The sequence below is a fragment of the Marmota flaviventris genome, chromosome 1 (genome assembly GCF_047511675.1).
Source record: "Marmota flaviventris isolate mMarFla1 chromosome 1, mMarFla1.hap1, whole genome shotgun sequence".
In the NCBI taxonomy this organism is placed as follows: Eukaryota; Metazoa; Chordata; class Mammalia; order Rodentia; family Sciuridae; genus Marmota; species Marmota flaviventris.
The window spans coordinates 1627891-1648952 of NC_092498.1; the positions used below are offsets into that span (position 1 = coordinate 1627891).

At 48.7% G+C, this 21062-nt stretch overlaps 1 protein-coding gene across 1 annotated transcript in view; it reads right to left on the minus strand.

Moving 5' to 3' along the window:
• Ube3c (ubiquitin protein ligase E3C) overlaps positions 1–21062 on the minus strand; it is a 93349-nt gene that overhangs the window by 16288 nt on the left and 55999 nt on the right. The window contains exons 17-19 of the mRNA XM_071610638.1: positions 20691–20823; positions 17254–17501; positions 3094–3306 (exon numbers count right to left, since the gene is read on the minus strand). Coding sequence (XP_071466739.1) covers positions 3094–3306; positions 17254–17501; positions 20691–20823 — 594 coding nt within the window. The remainder of the gene's footprint in view (positions 1–3093; positions 3307–17253; positions 17502–20690; positions 20824–21062) is intronic.

Here is a 21062-nt window from a genome sequence, read left to right on the forward strand (position 1 = left end):
TCCAGCCCCTAAAACTCTTTTCTGATTGTGACCCCCAGGTACAGCTTTTCTGTGGGCTGGCTCAGAGCCCGTCCCTGCTTCCAGGCCCTGCGCACTCAGTCGAAACCTCTTCTTCTGCAGAGGTGCTCAAACATGTCCTTGCTCCTGGTTTTTCCACCAGCTGACACCACCCACTACAGGATGTCATACACTCCAGGCCCGACACGCCCAGCACCAGCTCTGGAATGACACAGGGGCTCTCCCTGGAGTCCAAGAGGAAGCTGACTTCCTAGCAGGTGAGACCCGACAGCCACCTGCATCTTGACCTTCCTCTTGCCTTGGGTTCCGTTTCCTCCTCCTCCATTTTTGCTGGAGCATCACAATTAACTTCACAGTGGGCTTTGTTACACATGTGCACACGCACACCGTAACACCACACTCTGGCCACACCCAGCCAGCACTTCTCCGCTCCCTCTCCTCCTCCCACTGGGTCCCTTTCCTCGACTGATCTTCCTTTGATTTTCATGAGATCTGCCCCCATCTTTTCCTTTTTCCTCTCTAGATTCCAGATGACCCTTGACCTCTGAGTTTGGCTTATTTTACTTAACATACTGTTCCCAAGACCCATCCACTTTCCACTTTCCTGAAAATGACATCATCTCATTTTTCTTTATGGCTGAGTCGAACTTCGTTGTGCGTGTGTGCCACATTTCCTCCATCCACTCACCCACTGATGGACCCTAGGCCGGCGCCATGTGTGGCTATTATGGACTGTGCTGCTATATACACGGGGATGCGCATGTCATATGACTTGAGTTCTTCAGGTCAACACTGAAGGGTAGAACAACTGGGTCACGTCTAGTGGTTCCGTGTCTAGTCTTTTGAGCCTCAGCCTCCTGAGCTGCTGGGATCACAGGCGTGTGCCACCACTGCACCCGGGTGTTTTCTATTTTTGAGACAGGGCCTCACTAAGTTGTCCAGGCTGGCCTTGAACTTGTGATCCTCTTGCCTCAGACCCTCATGTCACTGGGATTACAGGTGTGTGTCTCACCATGAGCAGCTCTAAATTTATCTTTAAGTGATACATAAAAACAAAATTGTATGAATTTATGGGATACTATAGGTATTTGAAACATTTATGCACTGTGTAATGTTTGAGCAGGTTAAACATACCCATCTCATCTACCATTTCTGTTATGGTGAAAACATTCAAACTCCTTTCTTGGGGCGGGGGCTATAGCTCAGTTGGTAGAGTGTCTGCCTTACATGCACAAGGCCCTGAGTTCAATCCCCAGCACCACAAAACAAGCAACAGACTTTCTTCTGGATTTTTACTGTTGTCTGTAGTCAGCCTACTGTGCACACCAGGTGTGATTTTGTGGTGTGGGGATGGAAGCCCCGGGCCCACACCCACCTTGCACCAGAACTTATCCCCATCTAGTGGAGGGATTTCTAAGCTGGGCAAAGCTCATGAACGACCCGAAGGCCTAGATTAGAACCGGGTGATAATATCCATTTGAGAAACAACTGCAAAGTTTACAACAGTATATTTGTGGGTAAAATCCAGCTGTTAGATTCAGAAAAGCTCTGCTCTAGAGAAACACCAACACACCTGTCTTTCCTGTGACTTGAGTTTTTACTCTGAAAAGGAAATGTGAATTGAGAAAGCACAGGAAGTCACTTACACATCTAACAAGTCTGGGCCACATGAGATATTAACAAGTATGCCTTCCAACTCCTGGTGGGAGCCTCTCGCGTCATCCCTGAGCGGTCTGACTGTGGCCGTTGTGTGTGGGGATGACCAAGGCTGAAGCGGACAGGCCCTGCCAGCACCTCAGGTGCTGCTACCTCAGGCCATCCAGGCCCACTGAGCCCCACCTGCTGCCTGCGCTCTCCATGTCTAAAGCAGGGCTCAGGTGGCAGCCACTCATCTACACATCTCAGCATGCTGCACACATGTCCACTGCAGCCTTCGGCCAAAAGGAGGACGAGGAACCAGAAAAAGGAGCCCAGTCCTGGTACCCACAACTGCACAAGAACGCACGAGAGTCCATGGTACGAAGTGTTCCAGGAGGCAGGTGGGGAGAGCCTAAGAGGGCTGCGGTGCTCGAGATATGGCAGGGGCTACTGCTGACGAGCAGTGTCTTTTCTAGGACAAACAAAATGTTTTGGTTGGGTGCAGTGGTGCCCACCCACCTGCAGTTCCTGTGAACTGGGAGGCTGAGGGGGGAGGACTGCAAGTTGAAAGCTAGCCTCGGCAGTTTAGTAAGGCCTGTGGCAACTCAGTGAGACCCGTCTGAAAATGTAAATAAAAAGGGCTAGAGGGCAGGGGCTGTGGCTCAGTGGTAGAGCGCTTGCCTCACATCTGTGAGGCCCTGGGTTCGATTCTCAGCACTGCATATAAATAAATGAAAAAAAATAAGGTCCATCAACAAGAACAAGTACAGGGCTGGAGCCGGGCACTGCGGTGCCCGCTTGGAATCTCAGCAGCATGGGAGGCTGAGGTGCTAAGCAACTCAGTGAGACCCTGTCTCAAAATAAAATATAAAAACGGATGGGGATGTGGCTCAGTGGAGAAGTGCCTCTGGAAGAACTGAAAAGGAAACACTCTACAGGTGGCTGCTCGACTCTACAAACACATCAGCACCACTGAGCTGCTCCAGTTCATGCTGTGACTTCTCTCTCAGTAAAGTTGTTTCTGAGAGAGTTAAGAGGGTGCAGGTCAGTGGCAGAACACTGAAAAAAAAAGGGGAAAAAAACCCCAAAACGAAACCAAACCCCCCAACACAAAACTTAGTTTGAACCTCCAATATAGGCCTTCTTTTCCTTTTAAAAAAGAAAAAGTAAAGGAACAAGGACCACCACTCATTCAGCGAGGCCAGGAAGCCTCCCACACGGGCTGCACCTGGAGTGGCGTGCTCCCAAAGGTCCCGTCCTGGCGGTGCTGCCCCATGCGGCGGCACAGGAGCAGAGGACACGGGTCTTGATGAAGGCAGGCGGGCAGGCCGGGCCGGCCTCTCACTGCAAGGCTCACCCGCCCTCTCGGGTGAGTCAAAAGGGCGGTGGAGGAAACGCTGCCCCGGGGCTGGAGACAGACGCAGGGGCCCTGCTCACCTGGGCCTCTCCCAGGTCGTTGTTCACCACGGTGAAGTTCAGCCCCAGCTCCTCCACGTCCTCCTCGTAGCTCTTGAGGAACAGCAGGTTCCTGTAGACCTCGGGGTCCAAGGAGGCCAGATGGTGGATGTCCACATCGGCACTGGTGCCCAGCAGCTTGGAGAGGAAGAAGCCGGCAAAGGGCAGCTCCACCAGCATGTTTTCATAGAGAGCCTTCAGACAGGACAGAGCAGGGCACAGGGTTAGCATTCACAGATACTTCTGTCATGCTTCCTCAACTGAACAGGGTCCTAGGGCAGCGGCTCTTTCTCCGCGGCCACGGCAGGGTGAGCCCGCGGGCCAGGCCTCGACCGAGGCACTCCCTGGGAGCGTTCAGTCTGCCACAGCTCACTGCAGACTGTGCGGGGCTGAGACACAGTGCTGAGACAGAAGGGACGTGGGCCACTCCTCTGCACTCCCAAAGGGTCAGAGGGGATGGTAGACGTAGAGCCCTCACCGATGTCCCAAGAATCACCAAGAACAAAGCAGCAGCAGCAGCAGCAGCAGGGATCCTTCACAGCCCACAGGACAGAGCCTGGGGCCAGGGTGCAGGCAGGGAGACTCCTTCAGAGTCCCCAGCTCCTGGCTCTTCTCAAAGTCACCCTCCCTGCGTGTCTGCTTTGGAGGTACTGGAGCCTAAACTCTTTCTCTAAAGACTGGCCGCTGACTTTGAGACCCACTCTGATCCAGCACTGACCCCATTTTACTTGAGTAAACCTGCACAGACCCTGTTTCCAATGAAGCCACATTCACAGGCAGGGGACGTTAGGTGGTGAGCAGAGCTCCTCAGGCTCGCCGGCCAGACCATCTCTGCCCCACTGTCCCTGCAGCATAGCGTACGTGTGGCTGTGTTCCACAATGGACTTCATGTGATTTCACAAGTTGAGAAATACCATTGATGCCCACCTTCGTATCTAAGGATGTGGACATATTTATAGTATAGTTTGTAAGCAGTGAAACATACACAGCTGGTCATACCTGAGCAGGGACCCTGAAGACCAGGATGTGGAGCCCTAACCCCACACACGGCACTCTCGCCCTTCCCTCACACCCTCTGCAGGCAACCCCTTGTTGCTGCTACGTGGCGGGCAGGGTTCCCTGGTGTCAGGACCTCCCGGAGGGGGCACGCAGCACGCAACCCTTTGTCTGAGATGCCCGATGCTGCCTGTTCTTTTGTTTATTGCTGTGTGATGTCTTTTCCTCTTCACCTGACGGTGGACACACAAGCTGATGAGTAAATACTGAAGGACAGGCCTGGAGAGCACTCAAGGCTGGGCATGGGGTGTGCTTGCCCACATCAGGTACTGCCCAAGCATTCTCCAAGGTGCCCAGGGCTGGTGTCAGCACCAGTAATGTGGGTGTCCGTGGCCACATACTCCTGGGCATGGCACTGTTGGCCTTCTCATCTCAGCCATGCTGGGTGTAGCAGGGGGCACCTCGCTGACTCTCCTGGTAATTAAAGGAGTCAATCAAGCCCTGGTGCTAGCATATCTCGCTCCAGAGACCCTCTAGTGAATGCAAGGTTCCCTGCATCACGTCAGGGGTTCATGTGGCCCAAGGCTGTAAAATCCAACAAGAACCAGAATTTCACTGTGATGTTTTCAGAAGTCTTAGAATTTTGTTTGGGCAGATGGGCCTGGAAGCCACAATAAGCCTTTCTAATGTAGCAGCTGGCTGCCTCCTCCCAGTTCTCACTATGTGCAGGCGCCATGTTGAGCACAGTGTAGGACACCTGTGACCTCCCATACATGTGGCTCTGGGACAAAGTCGGAGGATGGCTCCCACAGAGGCCAAGAGAAGACTGGGTTTCCTCCGTGAGCGCCTCGTCTGTGGAGGTCTGCGTTCACAGTGACCCCATGAAATGCTCCCCGCCTTACCTTCCCAGGACAAGAAGCACAGTGCGATTACCCTACTTGGTAAGTGGAGAACTTGGGCCTGGTTTTAAAGTAAAAAGTGCTCTCTAGCAGAGGGGTCGAGAACCTGTCTTGTGTTTGGAGTACATGTGGTCCTGGGACCCTGCCTAGGCCTGAGGGACACCAGCAAGGACAGACAGAGGCCAAGAGCTGCACTGGCCCCATACCGAGGGTTGTGCTGAGGAAGATGTGCTTGGACATAGCCAGGAGTCCTTTGTCCCAGGCTTTAGAGAGGCACATGTCGCTGGGTGCCTCATGAAAGGCCCCGACAGACAGCTGCTTCATCTGTGGGGTAGCCTCCCACAGATGGCCCAAACAGGAGTCACTCTTCTGCCAGATCATGTAACACACACTCAGGCAAAAGCTAATGGTCCAGAGCAAACAGATCCTGGGAGGTGGGGTGCGCGAGGTGCCTCTGGGGAGCTTCTAGAAAGCAGCCCCGGCACTCTGTCATGGTTCCCAGCACAGCACAGCATTCAGTCATCTCTTTCAAGCTTTCTATAAAGTCGCGAGCTCCTAAACACACGCTGAAGCCTATACACTCCAATAGAGCGTGCTCACATGCCCCCCCCCCGCCTTTGGTACCGGGACTGAATTCAGGTGCTTAACCACTGAGCTACATCCTTAGCACCTTTTATTTTGCATTGAGACAGGGACTCACTACGTTGCTTAGAGTTTTGTTAAGGTGCTGAAGCACTCCCACCTCAGCCTTCTGAGCCTCTGGGATTACAGAGGTGTGCCACTGGCCTGCTCAGATGCCCTTGAGGTATGTAATCTAAGGACTCACCTGTTGCCATCACCAAAAGACCCAGAAACAGCTGTGAAGGTTTTCTCAAAAAATAATGAACATTTCAATGTCATGAATCATGCTGGTCACTTTTTTTTTTTTTGCCTGGTGGTGCTGGGGATTGAACCCAGGGCCTCGGGCATGCGAGGCGAGCACTCTACCACCTGAGCTGGTCACTTTTGACAGGCACTCTGGAGAGTGCTTTTTCCCCGGGCTGTCTATGTAAGAAGCTCAGGATCAATCAGGTCATAGCAGCCCCTCCAGGAGACCCTGGCATCCCTGGCTGGGCCAACCACAGCACCCTGGCCTGGTGCTCTATTTCTCATCTGAAGATTAATGACTGCCCAATTAATTCTGAAAAGATGGCCAAAAAAGACCCCTTAAGGACAGAAGGAGTAATAAAATGGCAACTCACACTTAGTCATCTATCTACTGACAATGCCAACGAAAAGCTGTTCCCCAAAGCCACGGCAAGTTCAGAGCAGTCAGAGCTATTAACCTGGAGCATGGATGCGCACCATCACGTCCAAGTCAACACTCCGCAGAGCACTGGACGGTGGGGCCCAGGTGTCGAAGAAAAGCCCTCATTTGTACAGCAAACTCTAAAAGTAAACTGCTAGCATAAATCACCTGACGTTCAATATTTAAGGTCATTGTTTGCCATCTCTGCATTAGTAACAATAAACCAGCAAGATTCCTTAAATATATCAGAGCTACCTGAATTTTAAACAGAAATCCCACTGTGACTCATAAAATGCAAATGCATAGGTATAATTTTTTACATAAGGCAGGTTTAAACCTTTAGAGCATTTAATATACAAGCACTAATAAATGATAGCACTAAAAACTATGACTGCATCAGCTAAATGGATTATAAATTAAATTTCCATAATGTATGCAACTGAGATACAAATGTAAGCATAAATCAAGGTATTTTCTAAACACAGGTTAATTATACAACTTAAAAACTGCCTATTTTTTATGCAAAATAATCCACTTAGCATTTTTCAGCCAGTCGCACAACACTTATTCCTAGAAGCATATCAATAACTACCTGTCATGAAAAAATAGCAATAGGTATATGGAAAAAACCTGTAACGTATTTTTCAACTGTCTGCCCTTTATGAGTGTTTATAGCTAGAAATTGTGCCAAAATGATTTGAAATAAAAAGGATTAATTATAGTAGAAGCCTTTTAATATAAGTGAGTGCAGTCGCTGTGCAATTAATGCAAATTGTGGCTCTATCAGGAGAAGAGATGTGAGCCACATCACAGGTCATTCCTGTTTGCTGCCAAATAACTCCAGTAATTTACTACATTAAGAATCAATAAAAAAATAATGCTTTCCAAATGCATCTCTATCAATCTTCAGGTAGTTCTAAAGTGAACATTTATAACTTAATCTAAAAACTATATGAGATGATGTCTTGCTTTAAGGCCATCCTAACTGAGTAAGCAGATAATAATTTTAATGATTTCAAGTCATGATAACCACAGAGTTAAAAAAAAAAAAAAAAAGAACATAAGGTAAGGATACACCATGTAACCGTGTGTGCTTTGGAAGCAGCCACTGGGAACAGGAAACGTGGCCTCTGGACTGGCTGCTCCCTGCAGGAACATGCTGCGCCTCCAACACAGGGCCAGCACAACCAGGGCACCCACGCACTGACAGACGCGCCTCGAGTGCCCGCTGCACACCAGGGCCCACCTTGCACGGGGACTGTGCACCCGTGAACTGGCCTGCGAGTCCTCCTCTCCTCACTCGACCTTTCTGGTTATGCAGGAATGTGTACACTGCAAGACCCACTCCAGGCCCTGGCCGACCACGACCCTCTTCCAGGCACCAGTCTACACTGTCAAGTCCTGTAACACTTGTCCACACAGCTACCCCCACGCTCACACCCACACCTGTGCTCCCTGTGGTGTTCTGGCATCTCGCCATGCTGCCTGAGGCTCGATGGGCTCCCACCCACTGAACCCTGCCACACCCAATGCTGAGCACAGTTCAGGTTTGCTCGAGTCAGCAGAGATGGACGGCTGCTCACTCACAGCCCAGCAAATGGCCAGAGCTGGCTTCTGCTGCATGAGGCAGGAGCAACTCGGTTACCTTGGAAATGTGGAAACCCGGCCTTTCCCAGGATGGCCCCCTCCTGTGGGAGGCTCCCAAGGCCCCAGGAGGCAGGCGCCTGCATCTTCTTTGAGACTCTGGTTTTCCAGAAAGGCATTGAGCCTGGCTGGCCCTGCTGTCTAGACTGTTGGGGCTGCCGACTCCGGTAGTCTCGCCCCAGCTGCCAGGACCAGGAGCCAACCATGGTTCTGATAATAGCCATGCCAGCGGTACCTCTCCTCTTCCTTCAGAAAACCCACAGGGAATGCTGGGAGGGTGGGCGGTGCAAGGCTGGCCTCTCACGGCTTCCTGTCCCTGCTGGAAGCACAGGAGTCGGCTGGCTTGGAGCGGTCCTCCAGGGGTGGGCAGTACCACTCTGCTCAGCCACGCCCCAGCAGGGCCCTCTGCCGGGACACTGCTGCCTGGGTCTGCTGGGACATGTCTGCCTGCTGGTGGCTGTGAAGGGGTATGCCAACCCTCTGGCTCTTCCGCCCGTTTCCGACTCGCTGTCTGTCTTTCTGGGCTGGAGCCTCGGTATGTTCCAGAGGCCAGTTCCTCCGCTCACGTCTGACTTACGGACATTCTCCTCTCAGCGCGTCGTCAGCTGCCTGCTGGCACCCCCAGAGGTGTAGTCATTTTTATTCTGATAATGCCGAGTTGTTTTCTCCCACACATTCTTGTGATCCCGTCCTCGCTGCTCGGTTCTTGCCACCCCTGTTCCACCCTGGTCACCTGCTGTTGCAGTTCAGTTCTTCACCTGCCATGACCACCCTGAGCCTCCTCCAAAGTCAAGGTCTTGACAAGCGTCACTGGTGTCCGCCCCCCACCCCCCATTCCCACAGGGACAGCCAACCACGGCTCAGAAAAAGAAAAGCATCCTTGATGAACAGTGCTTAAAAAAACAAAGGGCAGGGCACACCACGAGTGACCAAGACCCATCTCGTGCAAGGGCAGGAGGACTGTGGGAATATGTGAATGGCTAAGACTACAATGAGAGTACTCTGCAGGGGATCGGAACCCTGGATTCCGGTACACACCTGTCTTTTTTACTATGTAATCCGAGTCATTTTTATTTCAAGGTTAAATGCAAAAGGAGGAAATGAATGTTCATAGGAAACTATGATCTTGACTTTAGAACTGTGAGTAGTACTCTGTTTACAACAGAGGCAATGAAAACTGGGATTATTAGTCTGCTACAAAGCTGGGGGGGTGGCTCAGCTGGGGACTGCTTGCCTAGCATGTGAGAGGTCCAGGGTTCCCTCCCCACCACAGCAGAATGGTTAAAAATGTAAATAAAAGCAAGTGTGACACTCAGGAGGAACAGGTTTAAATGAAGCGATCATTCTGTGAAGTATCATTCTCTTTGATTTTTATGCTTCCAGAAACAGAAACATAACTCAAGAGCAAACACACTGTGGGCAGCTGGGGCTCAGGAGGCTGCCTGCAAAGGGTGCTGACAACAAAGCAGGCACCTTCACTCTAACTGGCAGCTGCTAAGCCCACAGGACCTGCCAGCCGCCAGAGGAGAAGCCCCAGGTGGTGACAGCTGGGAAGAGCAGCTCAGGGCTCAAGGACACTGGGGTACCAGAAGCCACCTGGACCTGCAGAGTGAAGCCTCAGGAAGCACAGTGGCATTTTATTAAGGGGCTCTAATCACACACGAGATAAATCTTCCCAGCTCTCAGTAAGGGTAACATCAACTGTTAATCGCCAATACAACAATCTACGATTCATTAAAAGCGTGCTGAATTCCACTGAAATACACAATTATAAGCCATGCTGAAGTTATACGATCTAATAAAAATTTTCAAATATATGACCAAGATATTACTGATTTATAGACATTCTGTTCCAATTAAATCAATATTCTTCAGCAAGAAAAAAAGAGCTATTTTCAGATAGAATTCAAATATGATAAAGAATTGTCTTCAATAAATATTCTGAACTTCATTGGCTTAAATGGACCCCAGTGCTTCTACTGTAGGGAAGTTCACACAACATTACCACATCCTTGAGCTGTTTATTTATTCCCCACCGGGAGGCTGATTTACAGGCGATGGAGTGCAGTTGTGACCCACCCCAGAAGCAAGAACCATCTGCTAATGGAACTTTTAACTGAAAAGTGACCAGTGACACAAGGCAATTCTTCCCACACAAGATCACTCTTGAAGACCTCTTTGCACTTTATCACAGTAAACAATCACTAACATATGCATTAAAGAAAATTTAAATACATTATGACCCAATAAATACCAATATCAATCAATATGCAGTTTTCCTCTCTTGAAGATTTAGTGTCCAGGTACCACACTATTAGTGCTACACTGTCTACTTAGACCTGGACAATCTTAGCATGTTGATACAAAGTTAACCGTTTGCAATCAGATGACACTTGTGTGAGAAAATAGTACCTCTTTAGGAATTTCCATTCAGAAAGCTATGTAAGAAATATCTTAAATATGTGGAACTATAATTAATTGCCACCCTCAAATAAGTACTGTTTTTAAGAATTACTTTCACTTTTTATCAATCACACACATCAGCGGGGTTCAGTGAGACACTTTAATACCCATGTGCAATGTGCACGCTGAACCACCCAGCTAGCTGCCCTTCATCACCCTCCACCCCTTCGCAGCCTCTCGTCCTCACTGCTGGACACCCAGGCTGGCTTCTTCCAGCATCAACCTGGGAGAGGACAGGCTCCGGTGTCTGTCTGGCTTGTTTACTTGACAGGCTGTCCTTCAGTCCTTTTTTTTTTTTTTTAATAATTTATTTTTTAGTTATAGGTGAACACAATCTTTATTTATTTATTTATTTTTTTTTGGTATTGAGGATTGAACCCACTGAGCCACATCCCCAGCCCTTTTTTATATTTTCTTTAGAGACAGGGTTTGCTGAATTGCTAAGGGCTGAGGCTGGCTTTGAACTCGCAGTCCTCCTGCCTCAGCCTCCCAAGCTGCTGGGATTACAGTTGTGCGCCACTGTGCCCAGCCAGCCCTGCTTAGAGCTGAATGATCCGCCCGAGTGTACCTGTGCTCCACTTCCTTTGTCCCTCCTCTGCCGGTGGGCACCCAGGTCCAGTCTAGGCCTTGGCTGCGGTGGACCTGCAGCGTCTGGGCCAGTTCTGTGGTCTTGGATACACACCAGAACCTGTTTTCAGTTTCTTGAGGAGCCTCCGTCCGTATGTTCTTCCTAAAGGTCCAGTTTACGTTCCCACCAACAGGGTGCGGGAGCTCCCTTTTCTCATTTGTGACTCATTCGTCCACTTACTTTCTGAGGTGCTAGGGATTGAACCAGGCCTGTGCACGTGAGGCTGGTGCTCACCAGCTGGGCCATGTCCCCAGCCCGAGTGCCCGTGTCTTTACGTTTTCACCAGGTTACTTTTTTCTTTTTGATAACAGATAGCCTAATTGAGGTGAAATCATTTCCTTGTGGTTTTAATCTGTGTTTCCCTGATGGCTTATGATACTGAGCATTTTTTTCAGATAATTGTTGGCTTTTTGTATGTCTTTTCTTGAGAAGTGTCTCTTCAGATCATTTGCCCTAGAATTAAGAATTGTCGTTTTCTTGATTAAGAACCTATAGAGTGAAATTGTATTGAGTGATTTGAGTGAATAAAGCATTGAGAAGGGCAAAAAACAAAACAAAATTGATTCTGTGCCGGGAGTAGTGCGGCATGCCTGTAATCCCAGCAGCTCGAGAGGCCGAGGCAGGAGGATCCCAAGTTCAAAGCCAGCCCTAGCAAAAACCAGGCGCTAAGCAACGCAGTGAGACCTGTCTGTCAATAAAACACAAAACACGGCTGAGGATTTGGCTCAGTGGTGGAGTGCCCCTGAGTTCAATCCCCCATAGCCACCCCCCCAAATCGATTTTGTAATGGTAGTTGTTTTCTGAGAGGCTTACGTGTTCTGGATACTAACCCATCAGGTGAATAGCCGGCAGGTGATTTTCCCATTCAGTGGTTGTCTCTTCACTCTGTGGATTGTCTCCTTTGCTGTGCACAAGTTTTTTTTATTGAACAGAATCCTATTTATGTATTTTTGCTGTGTTACCTGAGCTTTGGGGATTCTATAAAAATATCACTGCCTATGCCAATATCCTGAAGTGTTCTCTCTCATTTCCTTCTGAAAATTTTATAGCTTCAGGTCTTAAATTTGGGTCATTGATCCACTTTTTTTGAGGGGGCATGGGGTACCAGGGATTGAACCCAAGGGTGCTTAATCACTGAGCTACATCCCCACCAGCCCTTTTTATTTTTTTATTTTGAGTTGACATCTTGCTAAGTAGCTGAGACGGGCCTTGAACTCGAGATGCCTCAGCCTCTTCTCTAGGATCACAGGCGTGCACCACCACCTCCAGCCCCTGATCCACTCTGCGCTGATTTTCATACAGGGTGAGACAGCGTGGACAAGGTCGTTCTTCGGCATGTGGGTGTCGCCTTTTCCCAGCACATCTGTTGAAGACGCTGTCCTTCCTCCAGTGTTTCTGACATCTGTGTTGGGAATCACTTGGCTGTAGATGGCGGGTTATTCTGGGGTCCCCAGTCTGTCCCACTGTGCCGTGTGCCTGCTTTTCTGCCAGTGCCATGCTGTTTTGGTCAGTGTGGCACTCGACCACGTCTTGAAATCAGGTCTTGTGGAGCCTCAGCTTTGTTCTTTTTGTTCAAGATAGCTTTGGCGACTGGGTCTTCTGTGTGTCCTTGGTGTTTTGATGGGGATTTCATTGAGTCTGTAAATTGCTTTGCGTACTAAGGACATTTTAACAATATCAATTCTCCGAATTCATGAATACATGAGGTCTTCCCATATCTTTGTGCCTTCTTCCAATATCTTTGATCAGAGAAATAACTATAGGATTGTTATTGGTTTTGCGTAAACTCCATTATTTTAAACAATGTTATTGAAATGTAACTTATGTGATCTTCATTTCTGGGAGTGAGGTTTAGCTCACAAACTCTCCTCCCTGGAACCTGCTTTAAGCATGTTCTACACATTCCACAAGAGGGTGTTATGAGCAATCTGTCACCTGTCCCCAATCTACAATACTGCTGTCCCATGAGCGCCGCCTTTGCAACAGCTCAAATTATGAGCAGCATACCAATAAACAGAGAGGGAAAAACCAGGTCCCTCTCCTCATCAGACTTACATAACAATCAGTCTCTACACTAATCAAAATGGGATGACTTATATATTTAGGAAGAACAACTCTGTGACCCTAACCCTATCTTCTGTCCCTGTGGCAGGGGAGAACCACTAGGCACGGGGGTGGGGTGGCGGCGGGGGGGGGGAGGCGCACGTCAGGTCAGTCTGCAAAACTGAGGCTCACTCCACTCTCACTCCCTCTTCCTCTCTTCGCTGATGATTTAGAGGCTTCTGGGCTCATCTTCACTGAAAACACTACAGACAGCATTTACAGATCTCTGTGTTGTTGAGAGAGGGCGGCTTCCAGCGGTACCCAGCAGAGACCCCAAGGCCAGTGCACGGCTCCAGCTACAGAGGGAGCCTGAGTGGCTTGAGTGTGGTGTGTCCCCCATCAGTTTGTGCTGATGGGTGGTGGGACGGATGGGCATTTGGTGACACTGGGGACGTCCGCAGGAGGGCGTAACACTGCCCCTGCGGCACCTGCCTCCTGATCATTCTGGCTGCCTGTCGTGCTAAGTGAGCTCTTGTTCCCACATGTGCTCTCAGCCACTGTGATGCCATCTGCCGTGAGCTTCTACCAGAGTCAAGCCAATGCCAGCATCATACCATCGAGCCTCTTGAAGTGTGAGCTAAATAAACCTCTTTTCTTTAACAGCCGAAATTTGTTACTACCCTAAGGGTAAGCCTAGAGAGAGATTTTGTTTCTGGGAGTGTCACAGTGAGGTCAGCTGGAGCCCAGTTACTAAACCTGAATAATGCCTAAAATCTGTGTTATTATAAAAGTAGTGACATCTGGAATCTGAACAAATGGGTAGCAACCTATAGTATAATACATCTGAAAGAGACATAAATAAAGAAGAATTACTGCGTATTCAAGTCGACTGATGACCTTCCACTGCCCCCTTGCTCTTGAGGCCTGGGGTTTTACTACCATTTGCCACTAATTCACACACATGCACACCTCACTACAAAGCCACCACAATCAAGACATTCTTGCACTGGCATAAGTTAGACGAAGTGCTCAGCAGAGGGGAAGTCAGAGTCCTGTTTATGGTCAACTTATTTTCAACAAGGGTGTGAAGAACTTCAGGGCCCCAACAGTAACAGTCTATAAAAACTAACTCCAAAGCCAAAGGCAAGAGCCAAAAGGACAAAGCTGTTAGGAGAACACACAGGAGATGTACCCGTGTACCTGACATGTACCCATATAAGAGGCTTCTCAGACAAGACAAAAGCACCAAACCAAAGACAAGACCGTCAAGGGCACCACATGTAACTGAAAGCAAGGGTGTGCAGCTCAGTGTCTGGAGCACACCAAGGGGTCCAGCCACAGAAACACGTCGCAGGCCTGAGTGGCAGGGGACACGCAGAGTGCGCTACAAGGTGCTCACCACGAACAGTCCCCAGGGAGAGGCGAGGCAGAATACTGTGGAACCTGTGCACGAATGTTCAGAGCATCAACCATAAAAGACAAAAACCAGACAATCCAAATGTCCCCCATGGGTGAATGGACAGAAGGCACTGTGCCCACACCCCAGTCTGTGACCCTCCATCAACCACGGCGGGAATGGAAACGTCTCACCATGTGTACAAGGCCTTGTGAAGTAGCTGAGCTTAGTCCACGTCAGGCCGACAAAGGTTCCCTGAAACAGAAGGTGTGGCTCTGAAGGGAAGGACAGGGGAAGGGTGGACAAAACAAACTTGGTCAACATGCAAGCAATCAGCCCAGCATGTTCTAAGGGAGACCTGGCCGGAAGCTGAGCCTGCTGGTAAGGTCTGTGGCACAGTCAGTGTGTTTCTAAAAACTGCTGCAGGGGAAGTACTAAGTATCAGGCACCTGTTGTTCATACCCATGTCTGTCTGTCTGTATTGGTACCAGGGAGCGAGCCCAGGGGCTCTTAACCACTGGGCCAACATCCCCAACCCTTTTTATTTGGAGACAAGGTCACACTAAGTTCTTAGGGCATCGCTAAGTTGCTGAGGATGGTTTTGAAACTGTGATCTTCCTGCCTCAGCCTCCTGAGCTGCTGGGTTTTCAGTGTGCCACTGTGTCCACCTTCTTCTGCTTTTAAAGCAATGGAAATAAAAAGTATTTTCAGGTCACATAAACTTTGCCCTAAAAACTTCCTCAAACGTAAAAAAATTTTACCTACCCGTTAACAATACACCATAGATCCATGGGTAACATAAAACATTAATTTTACTTAATAAGAATTTTATTAGCAGAAATGCTGTACGCAGAATGCAGTAACACTTCACAGTTGCCAGACATGAGCTGTGTCCTTCTGTGATACCTCAAGCAATGCACTCAAAATAAAAAATAAGTTAGGAATCAATATATGGAAGGCCCAGACTGGCTGGCAGAAGCTGGTGCTAGGGGGCACAGACAAGAGGACAGAAGAGGGCCAGCAGTCAGCCCTCAGGAGAGTGCTGGGGCTACCCGGCACCTTCTTGGGATGCTCTTATTCTGGCGTCAGACTCAGACAGAGAAGGTGGGGTAGGACTTATCAAAGTTGTTCTGTGAGTGCTGGACCAGGAGTGCCTGAACACCAGGGAGTTCCTGCACACGCGAGAGGCCCTTTCCCTCTGTCATCCAACTGCCATGAGTCCCATGGGATCAGCTCATAACTCGCCCCTCATTTAGGAAAGTTTAAGCTGAAGTTCCAGCTCCCAATTTTACTGGAATACTTGCTTAGCCACATTCTTATAGAATTAGCAACTACCACCATTAAGTTTACTTAAAATGCAAAAAGTGAAAAACAACAAAAACCCCAAATAAAAATGAACAACCCAGAAATATGAACTTGTAGGTCAAAGCTCCCTATTTTAGCCGGGTATGGGGACACACGTCTGTAATCCCAGCAGCTTGGGAGGCTGAGGCAGGAGGACCCCAAGATCAAAGCCAGCCTTAGCAATTCAATGAGACCCTGTCTCTAGTGAAATATAAAAACGGGGTGGGGATTTGGCTCGGTGGTTAAGCACCCCTGGGTTCAATTCCTAGTACCAAACAAAACAAAACAAAAAATCTCCCCATTTAAAAATGTTAGTAACTAATAAATGAAAACAACGCTTTTTGGACTAAGGTTCATCTGTGGGGGGGCAGTAGCAATGCTGGTCTCCAAAGCACACCCCCGGTTAGTGTGGGGATCAGAAGGGAAAGCTTAGGCGCTCAGGAGCTGGCAGGCCAACCCCCAGGCTAACAGCTCTGGAGGCTGCCACACAGCAGCTCTGCTTCCGACACTTCACCCCAGGCCTGCAGCAGCCGTGGGCACTGTGACAGGTAACCACAGGAGCAGAAACAGGAGACAAAGCGGCAGGGACAGACGGGCCCCCTTTAGGCGTGGTGCAGTGAAAAGTCCCTCAGCTGCTGTAAACTTGTACCCATGTAAGGAATGTAGAATGCACCTCCAATAGAACTGCAGACTCCCTGCTTTGATGGACCCCAAACTTCCTTATGTATTAAAGTAAAAACCTGCTGTGCCTGGGGCTCGGGCTCTGGGAATTACACCTCTAGTCAGTGGCGCTGCTAAGAGAGCTTTCCTTCCAGATCTCAGTGTCCCGATCCTCGTTCCCTGCTGCACTAGGTCAGGACCACATGTACCCTTGTCTTGTTCCTGATTGGAACTGGGGAGAACTTACCCCTGAAGCTCCTGCTCTGTTACATAAGTAATCGCCCTCACAATGCAGGCTAATAAGGCCAGTGTGTACACATGACTGGCACACGTTAACATTTTGGCTTCGAAAGCATCAGCAGAATATCATTCTCAGACATAAAATTTTGTAGAATTTGCATAAAATATACACAACATATTTAAACTATACTGAATAACTGTGGGCTTGCTTCCATCTCATAGCACTTTAAAAATATTCACTTTCAATATTATCCATAAAGCAACTGAGAGAAGACTTGAAATGCTTACAGCACGTACACCTGCGTAGCAGATAACCATTGTAAACCATCTCCAAACCAGATTCTATCTCGTTGCCTGTATTTGTATACTGTGATCATTTTGAAGGATGTAATTACTGCGCATGTAAACATACAAAGATGAATGTAGTTGTTACATAAATACATACTATTTAGGATTCACCAAGACAACCTTTAAAAATTCTGAACAAAGATTATGGACGAAGCAGAGACCATGACACACAGAAACAGAACGGCCACTTTACCTTTCCAAGCATCCTGCCTAGGAAGTAGTAATGTCTGGCAAAAGAATCTCCCACGAGCATCTGAGCAGCCGGGTTGGGGTACAGAAGCCCTTCATTAGTAGTCTTAAAGAACCCCTGGTTGGGGTTAAATCCTGATTTTAGTAGTTCATTTAAAAACTCCCTGAAAATACCACCACCATCGATGCCAGCTTCATCCAGGCCATGGGCGTTGAGCAAATGCACACGGATCCGCTTTTTCAAATCAGGCTCTGTTCAGAGAGGAGGGAGGGCAGGAGGAAGGGGTTAGAGCAGGCAGTATAACAGGCAGCACTGCAGAAGTCCCAGCAAGGGTGCCCAACACTTCATAACGGGGTTCTAGAGTGTGGCATGCAAATGTGCCCAGTGGAAATGCCCAACCTCGGTCCATCCATGAACCACTTTTTCTTTTTTTGTACTAGGGATTGAACCCAGAGGTGCTTAACACTGAGCCACACACCCAGCCCTTTTTTGTATTTTATTTAGAGACAGGGTCTCGCTGAGTTGCTTAGGCTGGCTTTGAACGCAAGATCCTCCTGAGCAGCTGAGATTACAGGTTTTAGTGGAATACAACCTACGAAAAACATTAAACTGATTTTGTCCTAATGCCGGGAAAACCATGTAATTACCTGTAATCTCAGCTGGCCTGTGAGCCCCTTTCAAACAGCAGCACTGACAGTGGTGCGGCGCTCTGTTCCCCAGAGCTTCAAGGGCCCGTGGTGAGGAGGCAGCCCTCAAGCATGGCTGAGTGGAGCTTCCTCAGTTTCCTGAAGCTCACACCTGCACACGGCAACAGGCACTATTTCCAGCTTCGGATCTAGCCCTCTAGGTGTCTATCTTGACACTACTTTTTCTTTTCTTTTTTTGGCATTGGGATTGAACCCAGGGGTGCTTAACCACTGCGCCACATCCCCAACCCGATTATGTATTTTATTAGAGACAGGGTCTCACTGAGTTGCTTAGAGCCTCGATGTTGCTGAGGCTGGCTTTGAACTCACAATCCTCTTGTCTCAGCCTCCTGAGTTGCTGGACTACAGGCATGAGCCAATGCGCCCAGTGACATTATTTTTTCTAAGGGCAAATTAGAAATATCTAATCACACAGTGAGGTTTTAGTGGAATACAACCTACGAAAAATATTCAACTAATTTTACCCTAATGCCGGCTGTTCTTCAGGAAAACCATGTAATTATAATTGCCCATTAAGTGAAACAAAAGCCGCCCACTGACACACGCAAAGGGAAGTTCTCAGAAACCAAGACAGGAAACCTGAGGAGCCCAGGGGAGCTTCCCACCCAAGGAGCTGCAGCACAGCCACCCAGCAGTCTTCGGAGCAAACACAGCTCTCTCTGCACATGCTCATATGGAAAAATAACGTCCAAAAGGCCCACGCTGCTGCACAAGATCAGTCACCAATCCTGCGGGCGCTTGTCCACTCACATGCAGACAAGACTATTCCCCAGAGAATCCTGCTCTAATGACCTGATGATACATGAAATAATCACATTACCTGAGCCTATGAAAATGACTAGCCAACAAAGCAATTCAAACCATTTCTCATAAATTAAATGTTCCAAGATGCAAAATGCCCGAGCAAAATACCCAACACAAGCCTTAAATATTCAAATTCATAAGCCTGAATTAGAGAATATTTGTAAGAATTTAAACCATTACAGCCAGGCTTGGTGGTGCATGCCTATCTTTCCAACAACTCTGGAGGGAGAGGCAGGAGGATCCCAACATCAAGGCCAGACTCAGCAATTTAGTGAGACTCTGTCTCAAAATAAAAATAAAAAGGGGGGCTGAGGATACAGCTCGGTTGGTACAGTGCTCGGTTCATGTGCCCAGGGCCCTGGGTTCAATCCCCAGCACCAAGGGAGGAAAAAAAGAACAAAAACAAACACCCCCCCCCCCCAACAAACAAAGGAAAGAAAAACCCAAACCAAGTCCAATCAGCCCCCACAACCAGCAGGACACAAACACTGCCCTACAGACTCCTCTGCAGGTCCGGGCGAGTCCTGTCCCTCTGAAGGGCCTCCACCATTAAACTCCACACTCTTCTCTAGATGTGATGCCAACCACTCACACACTTACTGTTCTGTCACGTCTCATGGGGTCTGAAGGCAAATTTGACAAGTAACTATTGAGTACCTGCTGTGTGCACCGAGCAAGGGGGAGAATGAGTCTCCCTCAGGCAGATCTAAGCACCGACTCTGCCAATGAAATGACACGATGCAGAACCATGCTACCGACCTGTGAGGGCACCGGGGGTCCCCGCCAGGGGACGGCAGCTTTTCAAATATGTGCTCCCCTCCAGTCCACCCAGACTCAGGTAGACCGGCAGGCAGGGCGCCTCGTTCCACCTCACATGCAGGATTTGAAAGACAACATCCACGGCAAGAAAGATCTGACGTGGGGAGAGTTCACGGCTCAGACTGCGTGAACTCACCGGGCCTCAGGTCACACTAGCGGGTTACGAGCAAATGATGTGAAAAACACTGGGAACGGAGTAGGGGACGGTGGGTCAGCTTCCTTCCAGTGGCGCCACAGTGAAACACGAGCAGCTCTTCAGTCCAGCTCAGAGAGTCACCACAGGGCTGGGGTGCAGCCAGGGGCAGAGCACCGCGTGGGCCTGGGTGTGATCCCGGGGCCACAAAAACAGACACTCAGGAGGGCCAACCCTCCATCTCTTTGCCTCAAAGGCAAGGCAGCTGCTGCTTCCCATCGGACAACCTAGATGGACCACAGGTCTGTGCAAGCTCTGTTTTTGATTTCTCCACAGTGATTCATCACCCTGCCATGCAGGGGTTCTAAAGTCACAGCTGTAGCACTGAACAGTGCGGGTCACACAGTAACTAAAGACCAAGCACGGCCTCGCTGTCCAAATACAACCCCGACTCCTGTGTACTGCAACCCTTCTACTAACAGAAGTACCACTGAAGCACGGGTTCTATAAAGAAATAGGGAGGATGACAGCATTTATTTCAGTGCACTTAATGTGACTTATAATTGATACTTACATAAACATGCATTTATATAAAAACGCAGAAGGTAAATTGCAGCCACCAATGTTTTTAGAATTAAAGGTAGCAAAGTAGAGAGACAACAGTACTGTGTGGGAGAGTACTGTGCCTTTAAAAGATCAGTATTTTCTTGTATTTTGGGCCCTGTGCATGCAGGGAGTGCTCTATCACCGGGCTCTGTCCCAGCCCTGAAGACCAGTATTTAAAAGGCTTCTGTTGGAGTTCCTATTATGGAGAGCACTTGCCTGGCACGTACACAGCCTTGGTTTGACTCCCAGTGCTGTGGGCACCACCACGTCAGCACAGGAGAAGAGGTGGACACAAATTCTTAACAACACTGTTTCCTAACACAGTTCCCAGCCCTGCCCCCCAGCAAACACTCACACAGAATCATATATACCATTTTCTGGGGAAAGTTTGTCATAAGCATCCTCGTAAATATAGTTTCTTCTTATTGTGACATTAATTCCATCCAGAAATGGGCCATCTCCTTGAACTTCTTGCTTATCTGCATAAATCAACCTTTGAAAGATCTAACAACAAAACAGGGAAAGTTTCGAGATATTACACAACAAGCAATCAAAGAGAAAAATTCTGAAGTGAAATTTAACAGCCAAGATACTAGATTTTTATCAACAAACGACTATTTATATTTCTAGTATTGCTGCCTTTCCCCATTTTACAATAAACTTTGAACATCCCATGCTGTCTTTTCATTCATAAATCTTTCATGAAGGCTCAGGTGGTGGGGGAAGGAGGCCCGGCTCTGCGG